The sequence below is a fragment of the Arachis hypogaea genome, chromosome 10 (assembly GCF_003086295.3).
Source record: "Arachis hypogaea cultivar Tifrunner chromosome 10, arahy.Tifrunner.gnm2.J5K5, whole genome shotgun sequence".
NCBI classification, from domain to species: Eukaryota; Viridiplantae; Streptophyta; class Magnoliopsida; order Fabales; family Fabaceae; genus Arachis; species Arachis hypogaea.
Window position 1 is genome coordinate 90857777 of NC_092045.1, and position 22753 is coordinate 90880529.

The 22753-nt window shown below is 36.3% G+C and overlaps 1 protein-coding gene and 1 non-coding gene across 2 annotated transcripts; both read right to left on the reverse strand.

The window, feature by feature from the left end:
* Positions 1–6079: 6079 nt before the first annotated feature.
* On the reverse strand, positions 6080–8599 carry LOC114924545 (zinc finger BED domain-containing protein RICESLEEPER 2-like). Its single transcript, XM_029289404.1, has 3 exons — positions 8579–8599; positions 6248–8471; positions 6080–6138 (listed from the first exon to the last, which is right to left on the reverse strand). The coding sequence occupies exons 1-3, from the start codon at positions 8597–8599 to the stop codon at positions 6080–6082; spliced, it is 2304 nt and encodes a 767-aa protein (XP_029145237.1).
* Positions 8600–21051: 12452 nt separating this feature from the next.
* LOC112718529 (small nucleolar RNA R71) lies at positions 21052–21154 on the reverse strand. The gene has a single exon (XR_003160865.1). It is a non-coding gene; the product is annotated as a small nucleolar RNA R71 (small nucleolar RNA).
* Positions 21155–22753: the final 1599 nt, after the last annotated feature.

Below are 22753 nucleotides of genomic sequence, written 5' to 3' on the forward strand. Positions count from 1 at the left end.
TCAAACTCACACCAAAGTTTGACAGTTATACTCCCGTTAACAAAAAAAAGGGAAGACATCATCCGAGACATCTTACATTCCAAACGCATCAAACCTCCAAACAAAGTAGGCACATACCAAGATCAATGATACGTCGACAAATTCAAATACTGCACCTTTCATCAAAATAAGGGCATACCATAGTTGACTGTGTGATAGGAAAAGACTTGCTCGAAAAGTTGGCATGCCAAGGCCTGTTAGACAAATACATCGATACCTAAGGACGAAAACGGAATACGGAAAACTTTGGCCAACATTCCAAAACAAATGATAATTTCCGTGACAAAGGGAAAAAGGTAGATGAAGATATTAATCCACCTCGTCGCATAATAAATTGTATTTCTGGCAATTTTGTAGGAGGAGGATGTACCAACTCGGCGAGAAAGAGATAGGACCATGATGTCGGTCACGGGGTCAAGCTCAGCCTATACCATCAACTCAAACAAACTAGAAATTTCATTCTTCACCACAGATTGCAAAGAAAAGGACCAAAACCTCGACGACCCAGTGGTAATATCCGCACAAGTCAGAGAACCATTAGTAAAGAAAATTCTCCTGGATCCAGGGAGCAGCGCAGATGATGAACAGTTTTTCCGGTTTAGAATTTCACAATAAGTTATCGTTGAAAGCATAGCTTCTAAACCAACAAGAATCCTTTTATATAAAAGAATTGTTTGTCACAAGTACAAACCCCTGCTAAAACTAATAACCAAAGTATTCAAACCTCAGGTCGTCTCTCAAGGAATTACAGGGAAGTGTTCTTGTTATTGGTTATGGAAAAGTATATTTTGAGGTTTTTGAATAAGGAAGCAAGAATTGTAAATTGCAAAAGGAGTAAACTAATAACTAGAAAAGCTCTTGGCAAGGTATGAGAACTGGAAGTCCTATTCTAGCTATCCTTATCAATTGTGATGAGAATTGTTCATTGCTCCCACTTAGTTAACCCTCTAATTTTGAAGGAAATTCAAGTGGACGAATCAATTTAGTTCCTCAAGTCCTAGTCAACTCCTAAGGAAAGACTAGATTTAGTGGAATCCAAATCAATTAGCAACTTTCAATTATCAATCAACAAAGGAGTTTGATAACTCAAGTGTCACCAATTACTCAACCAAGGCCAAAAGGAGAAAAATCTAACTTAAAACCCTCCCAAGCATTTTATCAAACAATTGGAAGGCATAACACAAAAGCAGAGAAAACTAGCAAGGAATATTAAATCCAAACAACCAATTGCAAACATCAATAACTCACAAATAATAGAAGAAAGAAATCATAAATATAAAATACCTCAAATTGTATTAAAAAAATCAATCTAACATGAGAATTCATAAATATTAAAATGGCATAAAAGGAAAATCAACAAGAGAAGAAGATGAACTAAAGTGTTTAAACAAATAAAAGTAAGAGAAAACTGAACTAAAGGAAGATTGAACTTGAACCTAAGGAGAAATTGAAAGAAGAAATCCTAAATCCTAAAACCTAGAGAAAGGAGAGAGCCTCTCTCTCTAGAACCTACATCTAAACCTCAAATTGTGTGAATGAGAAGTTCTCTGAATGCCCCGTGATTCCCTCACTCTGCAGCTTATATTCTGTGTTTTTGGGCTTGGAAACTGGGTCAAAACTCAGCCCAAAATCGCTCCCAGTATTTTCTGTGTTTTTTGCACGTGACGCATATCACGCGTACGCGTCAGTCACGCGTATGCGTCGATGGTCTTCTTCGCGTGTCACGCGTATGCGTCAGGTACGCGCACGCGTCGCTGTGCAAATCTCCAAATCACGCGCACGCGTCAGGTACGTGCACGCGTCGCTTCTCGCTGGTTATCTCCTTTAATTCTTGTGCTCCTTCCATTTGTGCAAGCTTCCTCTCCATCCTTTAAGCCATTCCTACCCTATATAGCCTGAAAATACTTAACTCACGGATCACGGCATCGAATGGTAATAAGAGAGGATTAAAATGAGCTAAATTAAGACCAAAGAAACATGTTTTCAATCATAGCACAAAATCAGGAAGAAAAATGTAAACCATGCAATTTCAATGAATAAGTGTGAGAATAGTGGATAAAATTCACTCAATTAAGCACAAGATGTACCACAAAATAGTGGTGCATCAAATCTCCCCACACTTAAACATTAGCATGTGATAGCGAGAATTGTTGTCAGTTAGGAATTTCTCATATAAAAAGAAGAATTTCATTGTAAGCATAGCTCTAAACCAACAAACAACTCTCACATCAAACTAAAATATGATTTTGTCACAAGTAACAAACCCCAAATGAAAATTAACCAAAGTATTTAGACTCAGGGTCGTCTCACAAGGAATTGCAATGAAGTGCTTAATTATTGGCTATAAAGTATGTTTTGGGGTTTTTTTGATAAAAGACATGAAAGATAAATGACAAGGAAATAAACTAATAGCTAAAAAGTCTTGGCAAAGGTTGGTGGTCAAGGATCTCTATCCTTATCACTAACCATAACATGAGAATTGGCAAGGATCAACCCCATTAAGTCATCCTTTAACTAATAAAGGAAAGTCAAATGAGCTATGTCAATCCAAGTCCATAAGTCCTAGGTCTTCACCAATTCAATTAGTGAGATTTAGGGTTAATGGCTCCCAATCATCAATCACTTGGACATTAGCAACTCAAGAGTTCCTAAGTTATCTTCCCAAGGCAAGAGCATAAAATTCTACTCTAAAGCCCAAGCAAGCATTTTGTCAAACAGTTGGTAGGTACAAAAGGAAAGCATGGTAAATTGCAAGGAAATAGCATTAGAAATGAGTTGGATTGGGCCCAAAATGCTCTAGAAATCGCTAGCCATGAATTGCTTAAAGTGGACCCACGTGCAGCATCGGTGCGCGCGCGTCATGTGCGCGTGCGCGCCTCTATACATCAGGCAACTATAGTAAATTTTATATCATTTCGAAGTCCCGGATGTTAGCTTTCCAACGCAACTGGAACTGTCTCATTTGGACCTCAGTAACTCAAGTTATGGTCGATTGAGTGCCAGGGGGTCAGGCTTGCCAACTTTACGGTTCCTTCATTTCTTCATGAGTTCTCCCACTTTGCATGCTTTTCTCCTCATTTCTTCCATCCAATACTTACCTTATGAACCTGAAATCACTCAACAAATATATCAAGGCATCGAATGGATTAAATTTAGCTATTTTAGGGCCTAAAAAACATGTTTTCACATTTAAGCACGAATCAATGGAGAATTGCAAAACCATGCTATTTCATTGAATAAATGTGAGAAAAGCTGATAAAATCCCCCAAAATAAGCACAAGATAAACCATAAAATTGGGGTTTATCAGCATGGCCTCATGCTAAGCTCAAGAAAAGCTATAAGAGTGAAGATGAATGGTAGAAAGTATGAAATGCAACCTATCTAAATGAATGCAACTACATGCAAAAATGTTTCCACCAATTTGGTTAAAAGTAAACAAATCTTTTAAGAACAAATATGAACTGGATTTGACTAATTCAAATTATAAAATAAGGTACAAGTAAACTTGCAAGAAGAAGATAGCTCATGAAAGCCAAGAACAAGGAATCGAGCATCGAACCCTCACTGGAAGTGTATACACTCTAATCACTCAGGTGTTTAAGGTTCGATTCTCTCAATTCTCTACTAAGCTTGCTTTCTAAGACTTGCTTTTCTTCTACCAATCAACAGAAATTTAATGCACAAATACACAAAACAAGAGGTCTTTTAAGGGTTGTAATGGGGTCAAGGTCAAGGTAGGATTGTATTTGGTCAAGTGGACTAAAATCTGAATCCTTAATTAACCTAAACTTCTCACCTAACTTAGGATAATCCATGTAGTCATAATATAAAGCCCAACTACCCATTAACTATGTTTTGCTACATATCCATGCCCCCGAATTTGAGTACAACTCATATGCATTGCTACCATCATTTACTTTGGGGCATTTTGTCCCTTTTTATTGTTTGCTCTTTTTCTTTTCTTTTTTCTCTATATTTTTTCTATTTTTTCTTTTCTTTTGTCTTTCTCAATGCATATGATTAAGGTATTGCATGCATAAACATGTGTTTAACATTCTTTTTCACATTTTCTCTAGAATATACAACACCCAATTCTCAAACCAAATGTTTCCAAACCCAACTTCCCCACACTTAAATTATGAACACTCTGACTAGTCTAAGCTAACCAAGGATTCAAATTAAGGACATTATTATTTTCCGTTTAGAGTTAGTGATGAGCTAAAGTAAAGAACAAATAGGATAAAATAGGCTCAAATTGGTTTGCAAAAGATAATGAAAGGGGTAAGGCCATATGGGTATGTAAGCTAAATAAAACAAGGCCTCAATCATATAAGTGTATACATACATTAAACCATAGAAATATAGAATCAAGCAAGATATAGATCACAATTTTAGAGAGAACAACACACACCAAAATAGAATATTGGTTGATAAAATGCAACTAATCAATTAGGCTCAAAATCTCACTGGTTTTGTGTTTTGAGCTCTAAACCATGTTCCAAAAATAAAATTTTTTCAAACAAGTTTAACAAAAGTTTTAATTCAAGTTAGTGAAATGCTATAAAAAGTTTCTTGAAAAGGAAAATATTACTTCAACTAAGTAGTTGGTAAAATATGCACAAAATCAAACAAACATGCAATCAAACATGCAAATGCAGCAATGAACTAACAAAGAGAAATAAAAATTGGTGTTGAGAAGAAAGTGACTAACCCACGGAGATCGGTATCGACCTCCCCACACTTAAAGATTGCACCGTCCTCGGTGCATGCAAAGATATGCATGTGGACGGGGGTTGTGAGCTACAACTGCTGCTCTTTCTCCAAAGAATGTGCATATGAACTTGTTTGTCTCCCTATTTAGAAGCTTTTCCGAGTCCCTTCTTGGTGGCCATCTGATGAGCAGATAATTTATACGCTTTTTGGCTTTGTTTTTAGGTAGTTTTTAGTATGATCTAACTAATTTTAGGGATGTTTTCATTAGTTTTTATGTTAAATTCACATTTTTGGACTTTACTATGAGTTTGTGTGTTTTTCTATGATTTCAGGTATTTTCTGGCTGAAATTGAGGGACCTAAGCAAAACTCTGATAAGAAGGTTGACAAAGGACTGCTGATGCTGTTGGAATCTGACCTCCCTGCACTCGATGGATTTTCTGGAGCTACAGAACTCCAAATGGTGCACTCTCAATGGCGATGGAAAGTAGACATCCATATCTTTTCATCAATATATAATAGTTCATATTTATTCGAGATTTGATGACGTAAATTGGCGCTCAACGCCAGTTCCATGCTGCATTCTGGAGTCAAAAGCCAGAAACACGTCACGAACCAGAGTTGAACGCCAGAAACACGTTACAACTTGGTGTTCAACTCCAATAAAAGCCTCTGGACATGTAACATTCAAGCTCAGCCCAAGCACACACCAAGTGGGCCCCGGAAGTGGATTTCTGCATCAATTACTTACTTCTGTAAACCCTAAGTAGCTAGTTTATTATAAATAGGACATTTTACTATTGTATTTTCATCCTGGATTGTATTTTTGATCCTGTGATCACGTTTGGGGGCTGGCCATTCGGCCATAGGGGTGTTCGCGGTGCGGTTTGGTTCGGTTTTGAAGGAAAAAGTCATCCGATCCGAACACTTAATTTATGTGCGGTGCGGTTTGGATTGGATGAACATTTTTTGGAAATCCGATCCGATCCGATCCGATTACAAGCGGTTTGGATCGGTTTGGATCCGCGGTTTTTTAAATACAAAATAATAACTTAATTTATAAAGTTGTATAACCTGTCCAATAATCCATTATAATAATAAAACACAATTCAACGTAATAATAAAACAAAAATTCCATAAAACATTATAAACTAACATGTCCAATTGCCCAACAATCTAACATATTCAACAAGTATTGATAAAATAATAATTCTTCAGCATCAAAATAACTAAACAAGTCTCAACAACACAAAATTAAATAACATAGAAAAGTCTTAATAAAAACATAACATAAAGAACTCCAAACTGAAAGCTGAAGCACTGATCACTAATCAGATTCATCACCAGAGCCTTCTTCATCTATTAGTTGAGGAATTGGCTCAAGTTCTACAATAAAATGTAATAAAATAAATATTAGTAAGTTAAACATATTATCAAATAGTAAAGTTAATCACTATGTGAAGATAAAATAAAACATAATATTAAAGAGCATTACCTTTCTCAAGTTTTTCAAATTCTTCAAAAGACTCCTCAAGGTCAATTGGCAATGAATTGGCTCGAAACCAATTTTGTGCACAAATCAAAGCTTCAACAGTTTTTGGAGTAAGAGAGCTCCTATATTGATTAAGCACTCTACCTCCCGTGCTAAAGGCGGATTCAGAAGCAACCGTTGACACCGGCATAGCTAGAATATCCCTCGCAATTTGACTTAAAACAGGATATTTGTAATTGTTAGAGCTCACTTTCCACCAAGTTAAAATATCAAAACTACTTGGATCAACTGGTTTCTCCAAGGACTCCATGAGATATAAATCCACTTCATTTGTGTTGACACTCTCACTTGCTTGTACATCATTTTCAAATGCTGCCGCAAAGCGAACATCATCAAAGGCACTATCATCCATATCCACATCTTGGCTGTGTTGTGCAGATTGGTGTGCTTGATCACTATTGAGAGCAACCCTATAGCTGTTAAACAAGTCATTGAATACTTCCTTCACCTTACCACATAAGAAATCAGCATCCTCCTTCTCAAACAACCTTTGAAAACTCCACTCAACAAACTTAATCTTGTATCTAGGGTCAAGTACCACAGCAACAAAAATCATCATATTCATGTTCCTTAAGTTACCCCAATATTTATCATGCTTAGCCTTCATTTTTGTAGCCATACCCTTAAGTAGTATGTCATTACTATCAGCCCAAGTCTTCAAAGAACTAAGAATTGAACAAAAGTGATGAAAATATGAAGAAGAAGTCACAAATGTAGAACCCGAGACTTTTTTGGTTACATCAGAAAAAATCTTCAAAAACCTCACAAAACATCTTGCATTATCCCAATCTTCATTCTTTGGAATGCCCCCTTGCATCATTACAAACTCAGCATCCCTCTCACTTAATCTCTTGAAGGCCTTTTGGAATTTTAAAGCACTATCAAGCATTATGTAAGTGGAATTCCATCTAGTGGGGACATCTAATTGCACACAAGAGCAGTCTTGGATCCTAGCCTCTTTAATGCAACTTTTAAACCTATCCATACGACTAGGAGAAGCACGGACATATCTAACAGCATTTCTAATTTTACTAATTGAAGAATGCATATCCTTCAAACCATCATTCACCACCAAGTTCAAGATATGAGCACAACACCTAACATGCAAATGTTCACCTTTTAAAGGATGTGAATTCCAATCTTCCATTCTACCTTTCAAGTAACAAATGGCAACATCATTTGAACTAGCATTATCAACCGTGATGCTAAAGACTCTACTTATTCCCCAATTCAAAAGACATTTTTCTATCTTCCTACCAATTGTTTCACCTTTATGATTCTTGATGAGACAAAAGTTAAGAATTCTCTTTTGCAACTTCCAATCTTGATCAATAAAATGTGCAGTGAGACAAAGATAGTTTAGATTTTGTACAGAAGTCCAACAATCAGTGGTCAAACACACACTTTGATTTGAGTTTACAAAGACACACTTCAATTTATGTTTTTCATTCATGAACAAGTTCCAACAATCCCTAGCAACTGAAATTCTGCCCGGAATATGGAGTTTTGGCTGTAAAACACTCATGAAATAACGAAATCCCTCCCCTTCAACAAATCTAAAAGGCAACTCATCTATGATTATCATTCTAGCAAGAGCTTGTCTACATAAATCAGGATCAAATGATACAGAAGTCAAACAATTACCCAGCCCATTTCCTTCTTCTTTTTTAAGTTGCTGCATAACAAGTGTTTTTTGAGTGGGATCAAGTGAATCTTTTGGAAATTTTCTACATTGACTCAACAAGTGACTTTTAAGATTGCTAGTACCATTTTTATGTGAATCAGCCGCATAAGATTCTCCACACCACTTACATATAGCCCTAGGTTTGGGACCACTATCATCTTTTTTAAAATGCTCCCAAGTCCAAGATCTAGGTCTAACAGGTTTTTTAGTGTTACCTGTACCTTGTTCCTCAGACTGGCCAGGATTAGGTGACTCATTAGCAACATTTGCTTTGCCTCTCCTCCTCTTAGATCTAGTTCCTTCATTGTTCTGATCACTGTGCGGCGGCAGTGGCGGCAGCGATGGTGGTTGCGTCTGCGTCTGAGTTTGTGGCTGCGATTGCTGCTGTGGAGGCGGCATTGACTCTAACTGTCCTGAAGATCTGACTGATTCAAAAGTGGATGGAGTAGCACTGGTAAATCCTGGCTCGCTACTTTGAACATCCTGTGATAACAAAGATAATTAATCAGTTTATGTTATTTTAATATTTTTCTCAATTAATTAACATATTGAGTTGTTACCAACATACACATTACACAATAAAAAATTACCTCAGGATATGAAGCTGACATTGTTGACCTTCGAATTAAAAGCTAAAATTACTGGAACAAATATAAAATCTGCAAAAAATAAAAAAAATAGAATTCAATTTCAATCAACAAGAACAAAGGTAGATTTTATACATATACCTCACAAGCTTCTTTCTATCTTTTAATTGTTCATATACCCTAGTCGTGTTCCATTATATTTCCAGATTATACTTATTATGAAAATCTAGTAGCATAACTTTTTTATTTATTTTATTTCTTTTCCTTATGCATCTACCAGAACATCCTAAATAGAACACTTAAAGCGTGAAATCCATCATCTTTGTCCCCTTTCAAATATCACTGAAGTTCATATTAACAATTATACATTGAGCAATTTGTGGCAATTATCTTGTAAAAGAATATGAAATGAAGCATAAGTACTAAGCACAGGTAAATATATGTACAAGACATTAACTCAAAGCTACCATCAATGATTGATGTGAACAATGTTACATAAGATTTAATGTTTTACTCATAAGAAACATTAAGGTAGTATAGAATTGCATATTCATTAGTTTGTTAAAAATATCAAAGTCGAACTTGTTACCTTCTAAGAAATTTTTGTCTTTTGAATCAATGATATCAGTGAAAGTTTAACAGATTTACAAAAACAAAATAAACAAAAGCAAGTAAAAATCTACCTTCAACAATGAACAGTTTAACACAGATTAACAAGTAAAAAATAAAATTAAACAAAATCTTAACACAACAGAACAAAACAAAATAAACAAAACCAAGTAAAAATATACCTTGAGGCTTGAACAGTTTAACACAGATTAACAAGTAAACTTTAAAATTAAACAAAATCTTAAAATAACAGAATAAAACAAAATAAACAAAAGCAAGTAAAAATCTACCTTCAACAATGAACAATTTAACATAGTTTAACACAGATTAACAAGTAAAAATTAAATTTAAACAAAATCTTAAAACAACAGAACAAAACAAAATAAACAAAACTAAGTAAAAATATACCTTGAAGAAGAGCAGCAGCAGCGCCACCGAGGGGAGAAGGCGGCAGCGGTGTCACCGCGGAGAGGAGCCGCCAGCGGCGTCACTGAGAAGAGGAGGCGGCGAAGGGCATTATTCAGAAGAAGAGTGGCGGACGACGTCGGCGTGTGTCAGTGGGAGTGACTGAGAGTGAATGATGCTGTGAATCTGTGATAGTGAGAGTGAGTGATGTTGTGTAAGGATGAAGAACGAAGACTAAGGAGTAAGGACTAAGGAGCGAGAGAGAGAGAGCACTGAGCAGAAAGTGTTTCTTACTTTCCTTCTTTAGTTTAGGGTTTTCAAAATTTAGGAATCGGCGTTGCGCTACTGCACAAGTGTGAAGTGTGCTAGTGCTAGTGCGCTACGGTAGGTAATAGGTATTATTATTATTATTATTATTATTATTATTATTATTATTATTATTATTTGTAATATATGCGGTTCGGTTCGGTTCGGTTCGGTTATGTAGAGGGGAACCGCAAACCGAACCGAACCGCAATAAAACCGATCCAAAATCCAAAAAATATCCAAAATAGAGCGGTTTAATTCGGTTTTCGGTTTGAATCGGTCCGGTTTCGCGGTTTTTTTTGGACCGGTTTGGATCTGAACACCCCTATTCGGCCATGCCTGGACCTTCATCACTTATGTATTTTCAACGGTGGAGTTTCTACACACCATAGATCAAGGGTGTGGAGCTCTGCTGTACCTCGAATTTTAATGCAATTACTACTATTTTCTATTCAATTCGACTTATTCTTATTCTAAGATATTCGTTGCACTTCAACATGATGAATGTGATGATCCGTGACACTCATCATCATTCTCACCAATGAACGCATGACTGACAACCACGTCCGTTCTACCTTAGACCGAGCGCATATCTCTTGGATTCCTTAATCAGAATCTTCGTGGTATAAGCTAGAATTGATGGCGGCATTCATGGGAATCCGGAAAGTCTAACCTTGTCTGTGGTATTCCGAGTAGGATTCTGGAATTGAATGACTGTGACAAGCTTCAAACTCGTGATTGCTGGGCGTGATGACAAACGCAAAAGAATCAAGGGATTCTATTCCAACACGATCGAGAACCGACAGATGATTAGCCATGCTGCGACAGAGCATTTGGACCATTTTCACTGAGAGGATGGGATGTAGCCATTGACAATGGTGATGCCCTATATACAGCTTGCCATGGAAAGGAGTAAGAAGGATTGAAGGAAGGCAGTAGGAAAGCAGAGATCCAACAGGGACAAGCATCTCCATACACTTATCTGAAATTTCCACCATTGAATTACATGAGTAACTCTATCTTTATTTTCTGTTTAAATTTATTATTATTATTCGAAAATCCAATAATCTCTTAATATAGTTGAATCCGCCTGACTGGGATTTACAAGATGATCATAGCTTGCTTCATACCAACAATCTCTGTGGGATCGACCCTTACTCATGTAAGGTATTACTTGGACGACCCAGTACACTTGTTGGTGTTAGTTGTGCGGAGTTGTGACAAAGTGTGATTTATGTTTGAGAGCACCAAGTCTTTGGAGCCATTGTTGATGATCACAATTTCGTCCACCAAGTTTTTGGCGCCATTGCCGGGGATTGTTCGAGTATGAACAATTGACGGTTCACCTTGTTGCTCAGATTAGGTAATTTTCTTTTTATTTTCTTTTCAAAAAAGTTTTCAAAAATCTTTCAAAAATTTGTCTTTATTTTAGTTTTTCTAAAGAATATTTTCGAAAAAAATAATAAAAATATAAAAAAATTATAAAATCATAAAAATAAAAAATATTTTGTATTTCTTGTTAGAGTCTTGAGTCAATTTTTAAGTTTGGTGTCAATTGCATGTTTTTTAAAAATTTATGCATTACTTTTCGAAAATTCATGCATTCATGGTGTTCTTCATGATTTTCAAGTTGTTCTTGGTAAGTCTTCTTGTTTAATCTTGATGTTTTCTTGTTTTGTGTCTTTTATTGTTTTTCATATGCATTTTTGCATTCATAGTGTCCATGCATTAAAGATTTCTAAGTTTAGTGTCTTGCATGTTTTCTTTGCATAAAATTTTTTTTCAAAAATATGTTCTTGATGTTCATCATGATCTTCAAGTATTCTTGGTGTTCATCTTGACATTCATAGTGTTCATGCATGCATAATGTGTTTTGATCCAAAATTTTCATGTTTTGGGTCATTTTTGTGTTTTTCTCTCACATCATTAAAAATTCAAAAATAAAAAATATCTTTTCCTTAATTTTCTCATAATTTTCAAAAATTTGAGTTGACTTAGTCAAAAAATTTTAAAATTAGTTGTTTTTTACAAGTCAAGTCAAATTTTCAATTTTAAAAATCTTATCTTTTCAAAACTTTTTCAAAAATCAAATCTTTTTCATTTCTCTTATTAATTTTCGAAATTTTCTTTTAAAAAAATGTTTTTCAAAAATCTTTTTCTTAATTTTATCTTTATTTTCAAAAATTATGCTAACAATTAATGTGATTGATTAAAAAATTTGAAGTTGTTACTTTCTTGTTAAGAAAGGTTCAATCTTTAAATTTTAGAATCTTATCTTTTAGTTTCTTGTTAGTTAAGTAATTAATTTTAATTTTAAAAATTAAATCTATCTTATCTTATCTTTTATATCATATCTTTTTCAAAATTTTATCTTTTTTCAAAAATTTGATTTTAAAATATCTTATCTTATCTTCTTATCTTCTTATCTTTTCAAATTTGATTTTCAAATCTTTTCAACTAACTATTTGACTTTTTGTTTGTTTCTTATCTTTTTCAAAACAACTTAACTACTTCTCCCTCTCTAATTTTCGAAAATATCTCTCCCTTTTTCAAAATTATTCTTAAATTAATTAATTGTTTCAATTTTTAATTTTAATTTTATTTCTTATCTTTATTTTTCGAAAATCATTAACTCCTTTTTAAAATTTATTTTTGAATTCTCTCTCTCATCTTCTATTTATTTATTCATTTACTAATACTTCTCTTCACCTCTCTTCATCTCCAATCACTGTCTCTATCCTTACCCTTGTGTTTGGATTCTCCTTTCTTTATTCTTTTCTTCTTCTACTAATAATAAGGATCCTCTTTACTGCGACATAGAGGATTCCTCTTCTTTTCTTGTTCTCTTCTCTTTCATATGAGTAGGAACAAGGGAAAAAGCACTCTTGTTGAAGCTGATCCTGAACCTGAAAGGACTCTGAAGAGAAAACTAAGAGAAGCTAAATTACAACAATCCAGAGGCAACCTTTCTGAAATTTTCGAACAAGAGAAGGAGATGGAAGCCGAATCCAACAACAATAATGCAAGGAGGGTGCTTGGTGATTTTACTAAACCCACGTCCAAGTTTGATGGAAGAAGCATCTCAATTCTTGCCATTGGAGCAAACAATTTTGAGCTGAAACCTCAATTAGTTGCTCTAATGCAACAGAACTGCAAGTTTCATGGACTTTCATCTGAAGATCCTTACCAGTTTTTAACTGAGTTCTTGCAAATTTGTGAGACTGTTAAGACAAATAGAGTAGATCCTGAAGTCTATAGGCTCATGCTTTTCCCTTTTGCTGTAAGAGACAGAGCTAGAACATGGTTGGACTCACAACCTAAAGATAGCCTGGAGTCTTGGGATAAGCTGGTCACGGCCTTCTTGGATAAATTCTTTCCTCCTCAAAAGCTGACAAGCTTAGAGTGGATGTTCAGACTTTCAAGAAAAAAGATGGTGAATCCCTCTATGAAGCTTGGGAAAGATACAAGCAGATGACCAAAAAGTGTCCTTCTGACATGTTTTCAGAATGGACCATATTAGATATATTCTATTATGGTCTATCTAAATTTTCCAAAATGTCATTGGACCATTCTACAGGTGGATCCATTCACCTAAAGAAAATGCCTGCAGAAACTCAAGAACTTATTGACATGGTTGCAAATAACCAATTCATGTACACTTCTGAGAGGAATTCCGTGAATAATGGGATGCCTCAGAGGAAGGGAGTTCTTGAAATTGATACTCTGAATGCCATATTGGCTCAGAACAAAGTGTTGACTCAGCAAGTCAACAAGATTTCTCAAAGTCTGAATGGATGGCAAAATGCATCCAACAGTACTAAAGAGGCATCCTCTGAAGAAGAAGCTTATGATCCTGAGAACCCTGCAATGGCAGAGGTAAATTACATGGGTGAACCTTATGGAAACACCTATAATTCATCATGGAGAAATCATCCAAATTTCTCATGGAAGGATCAACAAAAGCCTTAACAAGGCTTTAATAATGGTGGAAGAAATAGGTTTAGCAATAGCAAGCCTTTTCCATCATCTTCTCAGCAACAGATAGAAAATTCTGAGCAGAGCTCCTCTAATTTAGTAAATATAGTCTCTGATCTGTCTAAGGCCACTTTAAGTTTCATGAGTGAAACAAGGTCCTCCATCAGAAATTTGGAGGCACAAGTGGGCCAGTTGAGTAAGAAAGTAACTGAAACTCCTCCTAGTACTCTCCCAAGCAATACAGAAGAGAATCCAAAGAGAGAGTGCAAGGCTATTGATATAGTTAATATGGCCGAATGCAGAGAGGGAGGAAAGGACGAAAATCCTAGTGAGGAAGACCTCCTGGGACGTCCTCTGAGCAAGAAAGAGTCCCCTATTGAGGACCTAAAGGAACCTGAGACTCATATAGAGACCGTAAAGATTCCATTAAACCTCCATCTGAAGACTATTCTTCCTCTGAAGAGGATGAAGATGTAACTGGAGAGCAAGTTGCTCAATATTTAGGAGCTATCATGAAGCTGAATGCCAAGTTGTTTGGTAATGAGACTTGGGAAGGTGAACCTCCCTTGCTCATTAGTGAACTAGATACATGGGTTCATCAAACATTACCTCAAAAGAGACAAGATCCTGGCAAATTCTTAATACCATGTACCATAGGCACCATGACCTTTAACAAGGCTCTATGTGACCTGGGGTCAAGCATAAATCTTATGCCACTCTCTGTAATGGAGAAACTAGGGATTATTGAGGTACAGCCTGCCATATTCTCATTATAAATGGAAGACAAGTCAGTAAGACAAGCTTATGGATTGGTAGAGGACGTGTTAATGAAGGTTGAAGGCCTTTACATCCCTGCTGATTTCATAATCTTAGACACTAGGAAGGAGGAGGATGAATGCATCATCCTTGGAAGACCTTTCCTAGCCACAACAGGAGCTGTGATTGATGTTGACAGAGGAGAGCTAGTCCTTCAATTGAATGGGGACTATCTTGTGTTTAAGACCCAAGGGTGTTCTTCTGTAAACATGGAAAAGAGGCACAGTAAACTTCTCTCAATACAGAGTCAAACAAAGCCCCCACAATCAAACTCTAAGTTTGGTGTTGGGAGGCCACAATCAAACTCTAAGTTTGGTGTTGAGAAGCCCCCACATTCAAACTCTAAGGTTGGTGTTGGGTGGCCCTCATCATGCTCTAAACATCTGTGAGGCTCCATGAGAGCCATTGTCTAGCTAGTGACATTAAAGAAGCATTTGTTGGGAGGCAACCCAATTTTTATTTATCTAATTTTATTTTTTTATTTTACTGTTATTTTATATTTTATTAGGTTCATGATCATGTGGAGTCACGAAAAAAAATACAAAAATTAAAAACAGAATCAAAAACAGCAGAAGAAAAATCACACCCTGGAGGAAGGACTTATTGGCGTTTAAACGCCAGTAAGGAGCATCTGGCTGGCGTTCAACGCCAGAACAGAGCATGGATCTGGCGTTGAATGCCAGAAACAAGCAACATCCTGGCATTTGAACGCCAGGAATATGCCCTGAGGAAAGCTGGCGCTGAATGCCAGGAAGAAGCATGGAACTGGCGTTCAACGCCAGAAACATGCTGCAATTGGGCGTTGAATGCCCAAAATGAGCATCACTTCGGCGTTTAAACGCCAGAATTGTATGTTAAGGCATTATACATGCCTAATGGGTGCAGGGATGTAAATCCTTGACACCCCCAGATCTGTGGACCCCATAGGATCTCCACCCACCTCAACTCACCTTCTCTCTTCTTCACCAATCACCTCAATCTCTCTTCCCCATCACCCCTTCACCACTCACATCCATCCATCTCTTCCCCACCCAATCCCACCCATATGGCCGAAACATACACATCTCTCCCTCTCCTCCATATCATCTTCCATTCTTTCTTCTTTTGCTCGAGGGCGAGCAACATTTTAAGTTTGGTGTGGTAAAAGCATAGCTTTTTGTTTTTCCATAACCATTGATGGCACCTAAGGCCAGAGAAACCTCTAGAAAGAGGGAAGGGAAGATAAAAGCTTCCACCTCCGAGTCATAGGAGATGGAGAGATTCATCTAAAGGGTCTATAGCTCAGTGGTAGAACATTTGACTGCAAATTAAGAGATCCCTGAGATACCTCAGGGGATAAATTTTCCTCCACACAATTACTAGGAGCAACTAAGGATAGGAGCACCAAAATCACTAGGGATCATGCAACAGAAGCAAGGAAGAAACATAGAGGAGCTCAAAGAGCACCATTGGTCCTTCAAGAAGGCGCCACCCTCACTAAGGTGGACTCATTCCTTGTTCTTATTTTCTCTGCTTTTCAGTTTTTATGTTATATGTTTATCTATGTTTTGTGTCTCTACTTCATGATCATTAGTAGTTAGTAACTATGTCTTAAAGCTATGAATAATTCCATTAATCCTTCACCTCTCTTAAATGAAAAATATTTCTAATTCAAAAGAACAAGAAGTACATGAATTTCAAATTTATCCTTGAATTTAGTTTAATTATATTGATGTGGTGACAATACTTTTTGTTCTTTGAATGAATGCTTGAACAGTGCATATTTTTGATCTTGTTGTTTATGAATGTTAAAATTATTGGCTCTTGAAAGAAAGATGAAAAAGAGAAATGTTATTGATTATCTAAAAAATCATGAAATTGATTCTTGAAGCAAGAAAAAGTAGTGAAAAACAAAAGCTTGCGAAAAAAAAGGTGGCGAAAAAAAAAAGAAAAAGAAAAAGCCAATAGCCCTTAAAACCAAAAGGCAAGGGTAAAAAGGATCCAAGGCTTTGAGCATCAATGGATAGGAGGGCCCAAGGAAATAAATCTAGGCATAAGCGGCTAAATCAAGTTGTCCCTAACCATGTGCTTGTGTCATGAAGGTCCAAGTGAAAAGCTTGAGACTGAGTGGTTAAAGCCGTGATCCAAAATAAAAAGAGTGTGCTTAAGAGCTCTGGACACCTCTAACTGGGGACTATAGCAAAGTTGAGTCACAATCTGAAAAGGTTCACCCAGTTATGTGTCTGTGGCATTTATATATCCGGTGGTAATACTGGAAAACAAAGTGCTTAGGGCCACGGCCAAGACTCATAAGTAGCTGTGTTCAAGACTTAACATACTTAACTAGGAGAATCAATTAACACTATCTAAACTCTGAGTTCCAAGAGAAGCCAATCATTCTAAACTTCAAAGGATGAAGTGAGATGCCAAAACTGTTCAGAAGCAAAAAGCTACAAGTCCCGCTCATCTAATTAGAATTAATATTCATTGATATTTTGGAATTTATAGTATATTCTCTTTTTTTTATCCTATTTGATTTTCAGTTGCTTGGGGACAAGCAACAATTTAAATTTGGTGTTGTGATGAGCAGATAATTTATACGCTTTTTGGCTTTTTTTTAGTTAGTTTTTAGTATGTTTTAGTTACTTTTTAGTATATTTTTATTAGTTTTTATGCAAAAATCACATTTCTGGACTTTACTATGAGTTTGTGTGTTTTTCTGTGATTTTAGGCATTTTCTGGCTGAAATTGAAGGACCTGAGCAAAAATCTGATTCAGAGGCTGAGAAAGGACTGCAGATGTTGTTGGATTCTGACCCTCCTGCACTCGAAGTGGATTTTCTGGAGCTACAGAAGCCCAATTGGTGTGCTCTCAATTGCGTTGAAAAGTAGACATTATGGGCTTTCCAGCAATGTATAATGCTCCATACTTTGCTCAAGAATTAATGGCCCAAACTGGCATTCAAATGCCCACTAGAGACCCCTTTTTGGCGTAAAACGCCGGAACTGGCACCCAAGTTGGCATTTAACTCCAAGAAGAGCCTATGCACATGAAAGCTTCAATGCTTAGCCCAAGCACATACCAAGTGGGCTCCGAAAGTGGATTTCTGCACTATCTACACTTAGTCACTCATTTTTTGTAAACCTAGTTTACTAACTATTGTATTCATATCTTTGGACGACTTTTCGATCCTTTGATTAGGTCTTCTTCCACTGTTTTCAAATTCTTATGCCATTTGGGAGGCTGGCCATTCGGCCATGCCTAGACCTTTTGTTCTTATGTATTTTCAACGGTGGAGTTTCTACACCTCATAGATTAAGGTGAGGAGCTCTACTGTTCCTCATGAATTAATGAAAGTACTATTGTTTTTCTTTCAATTCACGCCTACTTCTTCTCCAAGATATACTCTCGTACTTAATTCAGTTAAGTCAGACTAAAAGGGTGATCCGTGACAATCACCCAATATCTTCAGCACTCGCTTAGCCAAGATCCGCGTGCCTGACAACCACAAGCGGTCTATATGATGTTTAATGTAGTCATTGGATGCCAGCTGGAGTATATTCTATTGAGTCTCTGATCCATGCATTTGACTAGTAGCTCCTGACAACAGAGCATTCAAATCAGTGAGATTAGAACCTTCATGGTATAGGCTAGAAACAATTGGCAGCATCCCTGCGCAAAAGGATCAATGGATCTTATTCTGACACAAGTGAGAACCGACAGATGATTATTAGCCCTGCGGTGAGAACCGTAGCCAGACCATTTTCAATGAGAGGACGGATGGTAGCCATTGAGAACGGTGATCCACCAGCTTACAGCTTGCCATGGAAGGGAGTGCGCATGATTGGATAAAGACATTAGGAAAGCAGAGGTTCAGAAGCAACAAAGCATCTCCAAATGCTTATCTGAAATTCCCACCAATGAATTAAATAAGTATCTCTATCTTATTTTACATTTTATTTATCTTTTAAGTATCAAAACCTCATAACCATTTGAATCTGCCTGACTGAGATTTACAAGATGACCATAGCTTGCTTCAATCTGACAATCTCCGTGGGATCGACCTTTACTCACGTAAGGTATTACTTGCACGACCTAGTACACTTGCTGGTTAGTTGTGCGGAGTTGTGAAAAGTGTGATCACAATTTCGTGCACCAAGTTTTTGGCGCCGTTGCCAGGTATTGTTCGAGTTTGGACAACTGACGGATCATCTTGTTACTTAGATTGGGTAATTTTATTTTATGTTTGAGCTTTTTATTTTTATTTTTGAAAAATACAAAAAAATTTTAAAAAATCATAAAAACCAAAAAAAAATTTTGTGTTTCTTGTCTGAGTCTAGAGTCAAATCCAAAGTTTGGTGTCAATTTCATGTTTTTTATTTTCTCAAGTTTTCGAAAAAAATTCATGCATTATGTTCTTCATTGATCTTCAAGTTGTTCTTGATGATTTTCCTTGTTCTGATCTTTAAATTCTCCTGTTTTGTGTATTTTCCTGTTTTTCATATGAATTTTCAAATCCATAGTGTCTAAACATTAAAAATTTCTAGGTTTGGTGTCTTGCATATCTTTCTTTTCTTAAAAATTTTCAAAAATATGTCCTTGATGTTCATCATGATCTTCAAAGTGTTCTTGGTGTTCATCTTGACATTCAATGTGTCCTTGCATGCATTACTTGTATTGATCTTGCATTTTTATGTTTTATTTCATTTTGTTGTTTTTTATATCTCTTCATTAAAAATTCAAAAATAAAAAATATCTCTTTTCAAGTAAATAATACAGATAAATGAAGATTCAGAACATACAGCAAAGGAATCACAGAGAAAAAGCCAGTAAGGAAGGAATTCTGGCGTTTAATGCCAGCCAGGGTACCTGGCTGGGCGTTAAACGCCCAAAGAGGTAGCATTCTGGGCGTTAAACACCAGAGTGGATACTGGATAGCATCTTGGGCGTTTAACGCCAGGATGACACAAGGGATGTAATTTTGTTTCCAATTCGATCTTTTTCAATTTTTCATGTTTTAATTCATAACTTTTTGCATCAAACATATTTTAAACCTTCATTTTTCATTTTTTTATGTTTTTAAAAATTTTCAAACTAATTTTTCAAAAATCTTTTTCTTAATCATATCTCATATTTTCAAAAATCTTTGCTAACAATTAATGTTTTGATTCAAAAAATTGCAAGTTTGTTACTTTCTTATTAAGAAAGGTTCAACCTTTGAATTTTAGAATCATATCTTTTAAATTCTTGTTAGTCAAGTCATCAATTTTTAAAAATCAAATCTTTTTCAATAATATCTTTTCAATCATATCTTTTTAAAAATCAAATCTTTTTCAATCATGTTTTTTCAATCAAATCTTTTTAAAATCAAATCTTTTTCAATCATATTTTTTATGTTGATTTTAAAATATTTTTTTTCTAACTTCTTATCTTTTCAAAATTATTTTCAAATCCTTTTCAATCAATTACTATGTCTAATCTTTTTCAAAACCACCTAACCACTTTTCCACTTCCAATTTTCGAAAATCACTAACCATTTTTTTTTTCAAAAAGTCTTTTTTTTATTATTAATTAATTGTTTTCAATTCTAATTTTAATTCATTCCTTTTTCAAAATTTTTGAAAACTCTCTCTCTCCTCTCTTTCTATTTATTTTACTTAATTACTAACAATTCTCTTCCACTCATCTAAAAATTCGAACCCTCTCCTTCTTTCTGTGTTCAAATTCTTCTCATTCTCCCTCTACCTCATCCTTCTATTCTCCTTCTCCTCTGACACATCAAGGAATCTATATACTATGACATAGAGGATTTCACTACTCCTTTTTGTTCTCTTCTTTTTCATATGAGCAGAAACAGGGATAAAAACATTCTTGTTGAAGCCAATCCTGAACCTGAAAGGACTCTGAAGAAGAAGCTAAGAGAAGCTAAAGCACAACACTCCAGAGAGGACCTTACAGAGAATTTCGACAAAGAAGCAGACATGGCAGCCGAACCCAACAACAATGCTAGAGATGCAAGGAAGATGCTTGGTGACTATACTGCACCAACTTCCAACTTCTATGGAAGAAGCATCTCAATTCCTGCCATTGGAGAAAACAACATTGAGCTTAAGCCTCAATTAGTTTTTCTAATGTAGCAGAATTGCAAGTTTCATGGACTTTCATCGGAAGATCCTCATCAGTTCTTAGCTAAATTCTTACAAATCTGTGATACTGTTAAGACCAATGGGGTTGATCGCGAGGTCTACAGACTCATATTTTTTCCCTTTGCTGTAAGAGACAGAGCTAGGATATGGTTGGACTCATAACCTAGAGAAAGCCTGAACTCTTGGGACAAGCTGGTCAATGCTTTCTTGACCAAGTTCTTTCCACCTCAAAAGATGAGCAAGCTTAGAGTGGAAGTCCAAACCTTCAAACAGAAGGAAGGTGAATCCTTCTATGAAGCTTGGGAAAGATACAAGCAAATAACCAAAAGGTATCTTCTGACATGCTTCCAGAATAGAGCATCATATGTATATTCTATGATGGTCTGTCTGAATTAGCTAAGATGTCATTGGACCATTCTACTGGTGGATCTCTTCATCTGAAAATCCATGCAGAAGCCCAGGAACTCATTGAGATGGTTACAAATAACCAGTTCATGTACACTTCTGAAAGAAATCATGTGAATAATGGGATGACTCAGAAGAAATGAGTTCTTGAGATTGATACTCTGAATGCCATATTAGCTCAAAACAAAATATTGACTCAGCAAGTCAACATGATTTCTCAGAATCTGACTGGATTGCAAGCTGCATCCGATATTGCTAAAGAAGCCTCCTCTGAAAGAGAAGCTTATGACCCTGAGAATCCTATAATGGAAGAGGTGAATTACATGGGAGAATCCTATGGAAACACCTATAATCCTTCATGGATAAATCATCCAAATTTCTCATGGAAGGATCAACAGAAGCCTCAACAAGGCTTCAACAACAATAATGGTAGGAGAAATAAGTTTGGCAATAGCAAACTTTTTCCATAATCTTCTCAGCAACAGATAAAGAATTCTGAGCAGAGCTTCTCTGGCTTAGCAACTATAGTCTCTGATCTATCCAAGACCACTCTCAGTTTCATGATTGAGGCATGGTCCTCCATAAGAAATTTGGAGGCACAAGTGGGTCAGCTGAGTAAAAAAGTTACTGAAATTCCTCTTTGTACTCTCTCAAGCAATACATAAGAGAATCCAAAAAGAGAATGCAACGCCATAAATATGTCTATAGTGGCCGAACCTATAGAGGAGGAAAAGGCAGTGATTCCCAGTGAGGAAGAACTCATGGGACGTCCACTGGCCAACAAGGAATTCCCTAATGGGGAACCAAAGGAATCTGAGGCTCATACAGAGACCATAGAGATTCCATTGAACTTCTTGTTACCATTCATGAGCTCTGATGAATATTCTTCCTCTGAAGAAGATGAAGATATTACTGAAGAGCAAGTTGCTCAGTATCTAGAAGCAATCATGAAGTTGAATTCCAAGTTATTTGGTAATGAGACTTGGGAGGATAATCCTCCATTTCTCATCAATGAACTAAATACTTGGATTCAGCAGACATTACCTCAGAAGAAATCGGATCCCGAAAAGTTCTTAATACCTTGCACTATATGCACCATGTCCTTTGAGAAGGCTCTGTGTGACCAGGGGTCAGGAATCAACCTCATGCTACTCTCTGTAATGGAGAAACTGGGGATCTTTGAGATACAAGCTGCAAGAATCTCATTAGAGATGGAAGACAAATCAATGAAACAGGCTTATGAACTTGTAGAGGATGTCTTAGTGAAGGTTGAAGGCCTCTACATCCCTGCTGACTTCATAATCCTAGACACTGGGAAGGATGAGGATGAATCCATCATCCTTGGAAGACCCTTCCTAGCCACAACAAGGGCTGTGATTGATGTGGACAGAGGAGAGTTAGTCCTTCAATTGAATGAGGACTACCTTGTGTTTAAGACTCAAGGATCTTCTTCGGTAAACATGGAGAAGAAGCATGAAAAGCTTCTCTCAATACAGAGTCAGACAGAGCCCCCATACTCAACTTCTAAGTTTGGTGT

What these genes read in the sequence shown, in the direction of transcription:
- LOC114924545 (XM_029289404.1), bottom strand. Translation starts at nt 8,599, where the DNA reads ATGTCAGCTTCATATCCTGAG. An exon ending in TGTCAGCTTCATATCCTGAG is followed by an intron (nt 8,472 to 8,578) that starts GTAATTTTTTAT and finishes TTGTTATCACAG; the next exon opens with GATGTTCAAAGTAGCGAGCC. An exon ending in ATTTGAAAAACTTGAGAAAG is followed by an intron (nt 6,139 to 6,247) that starts GTAATGCTCTTT and finishes ATTTTATTGTAG; the next exon opens with AACTTGAGCCAATTCCTCAA.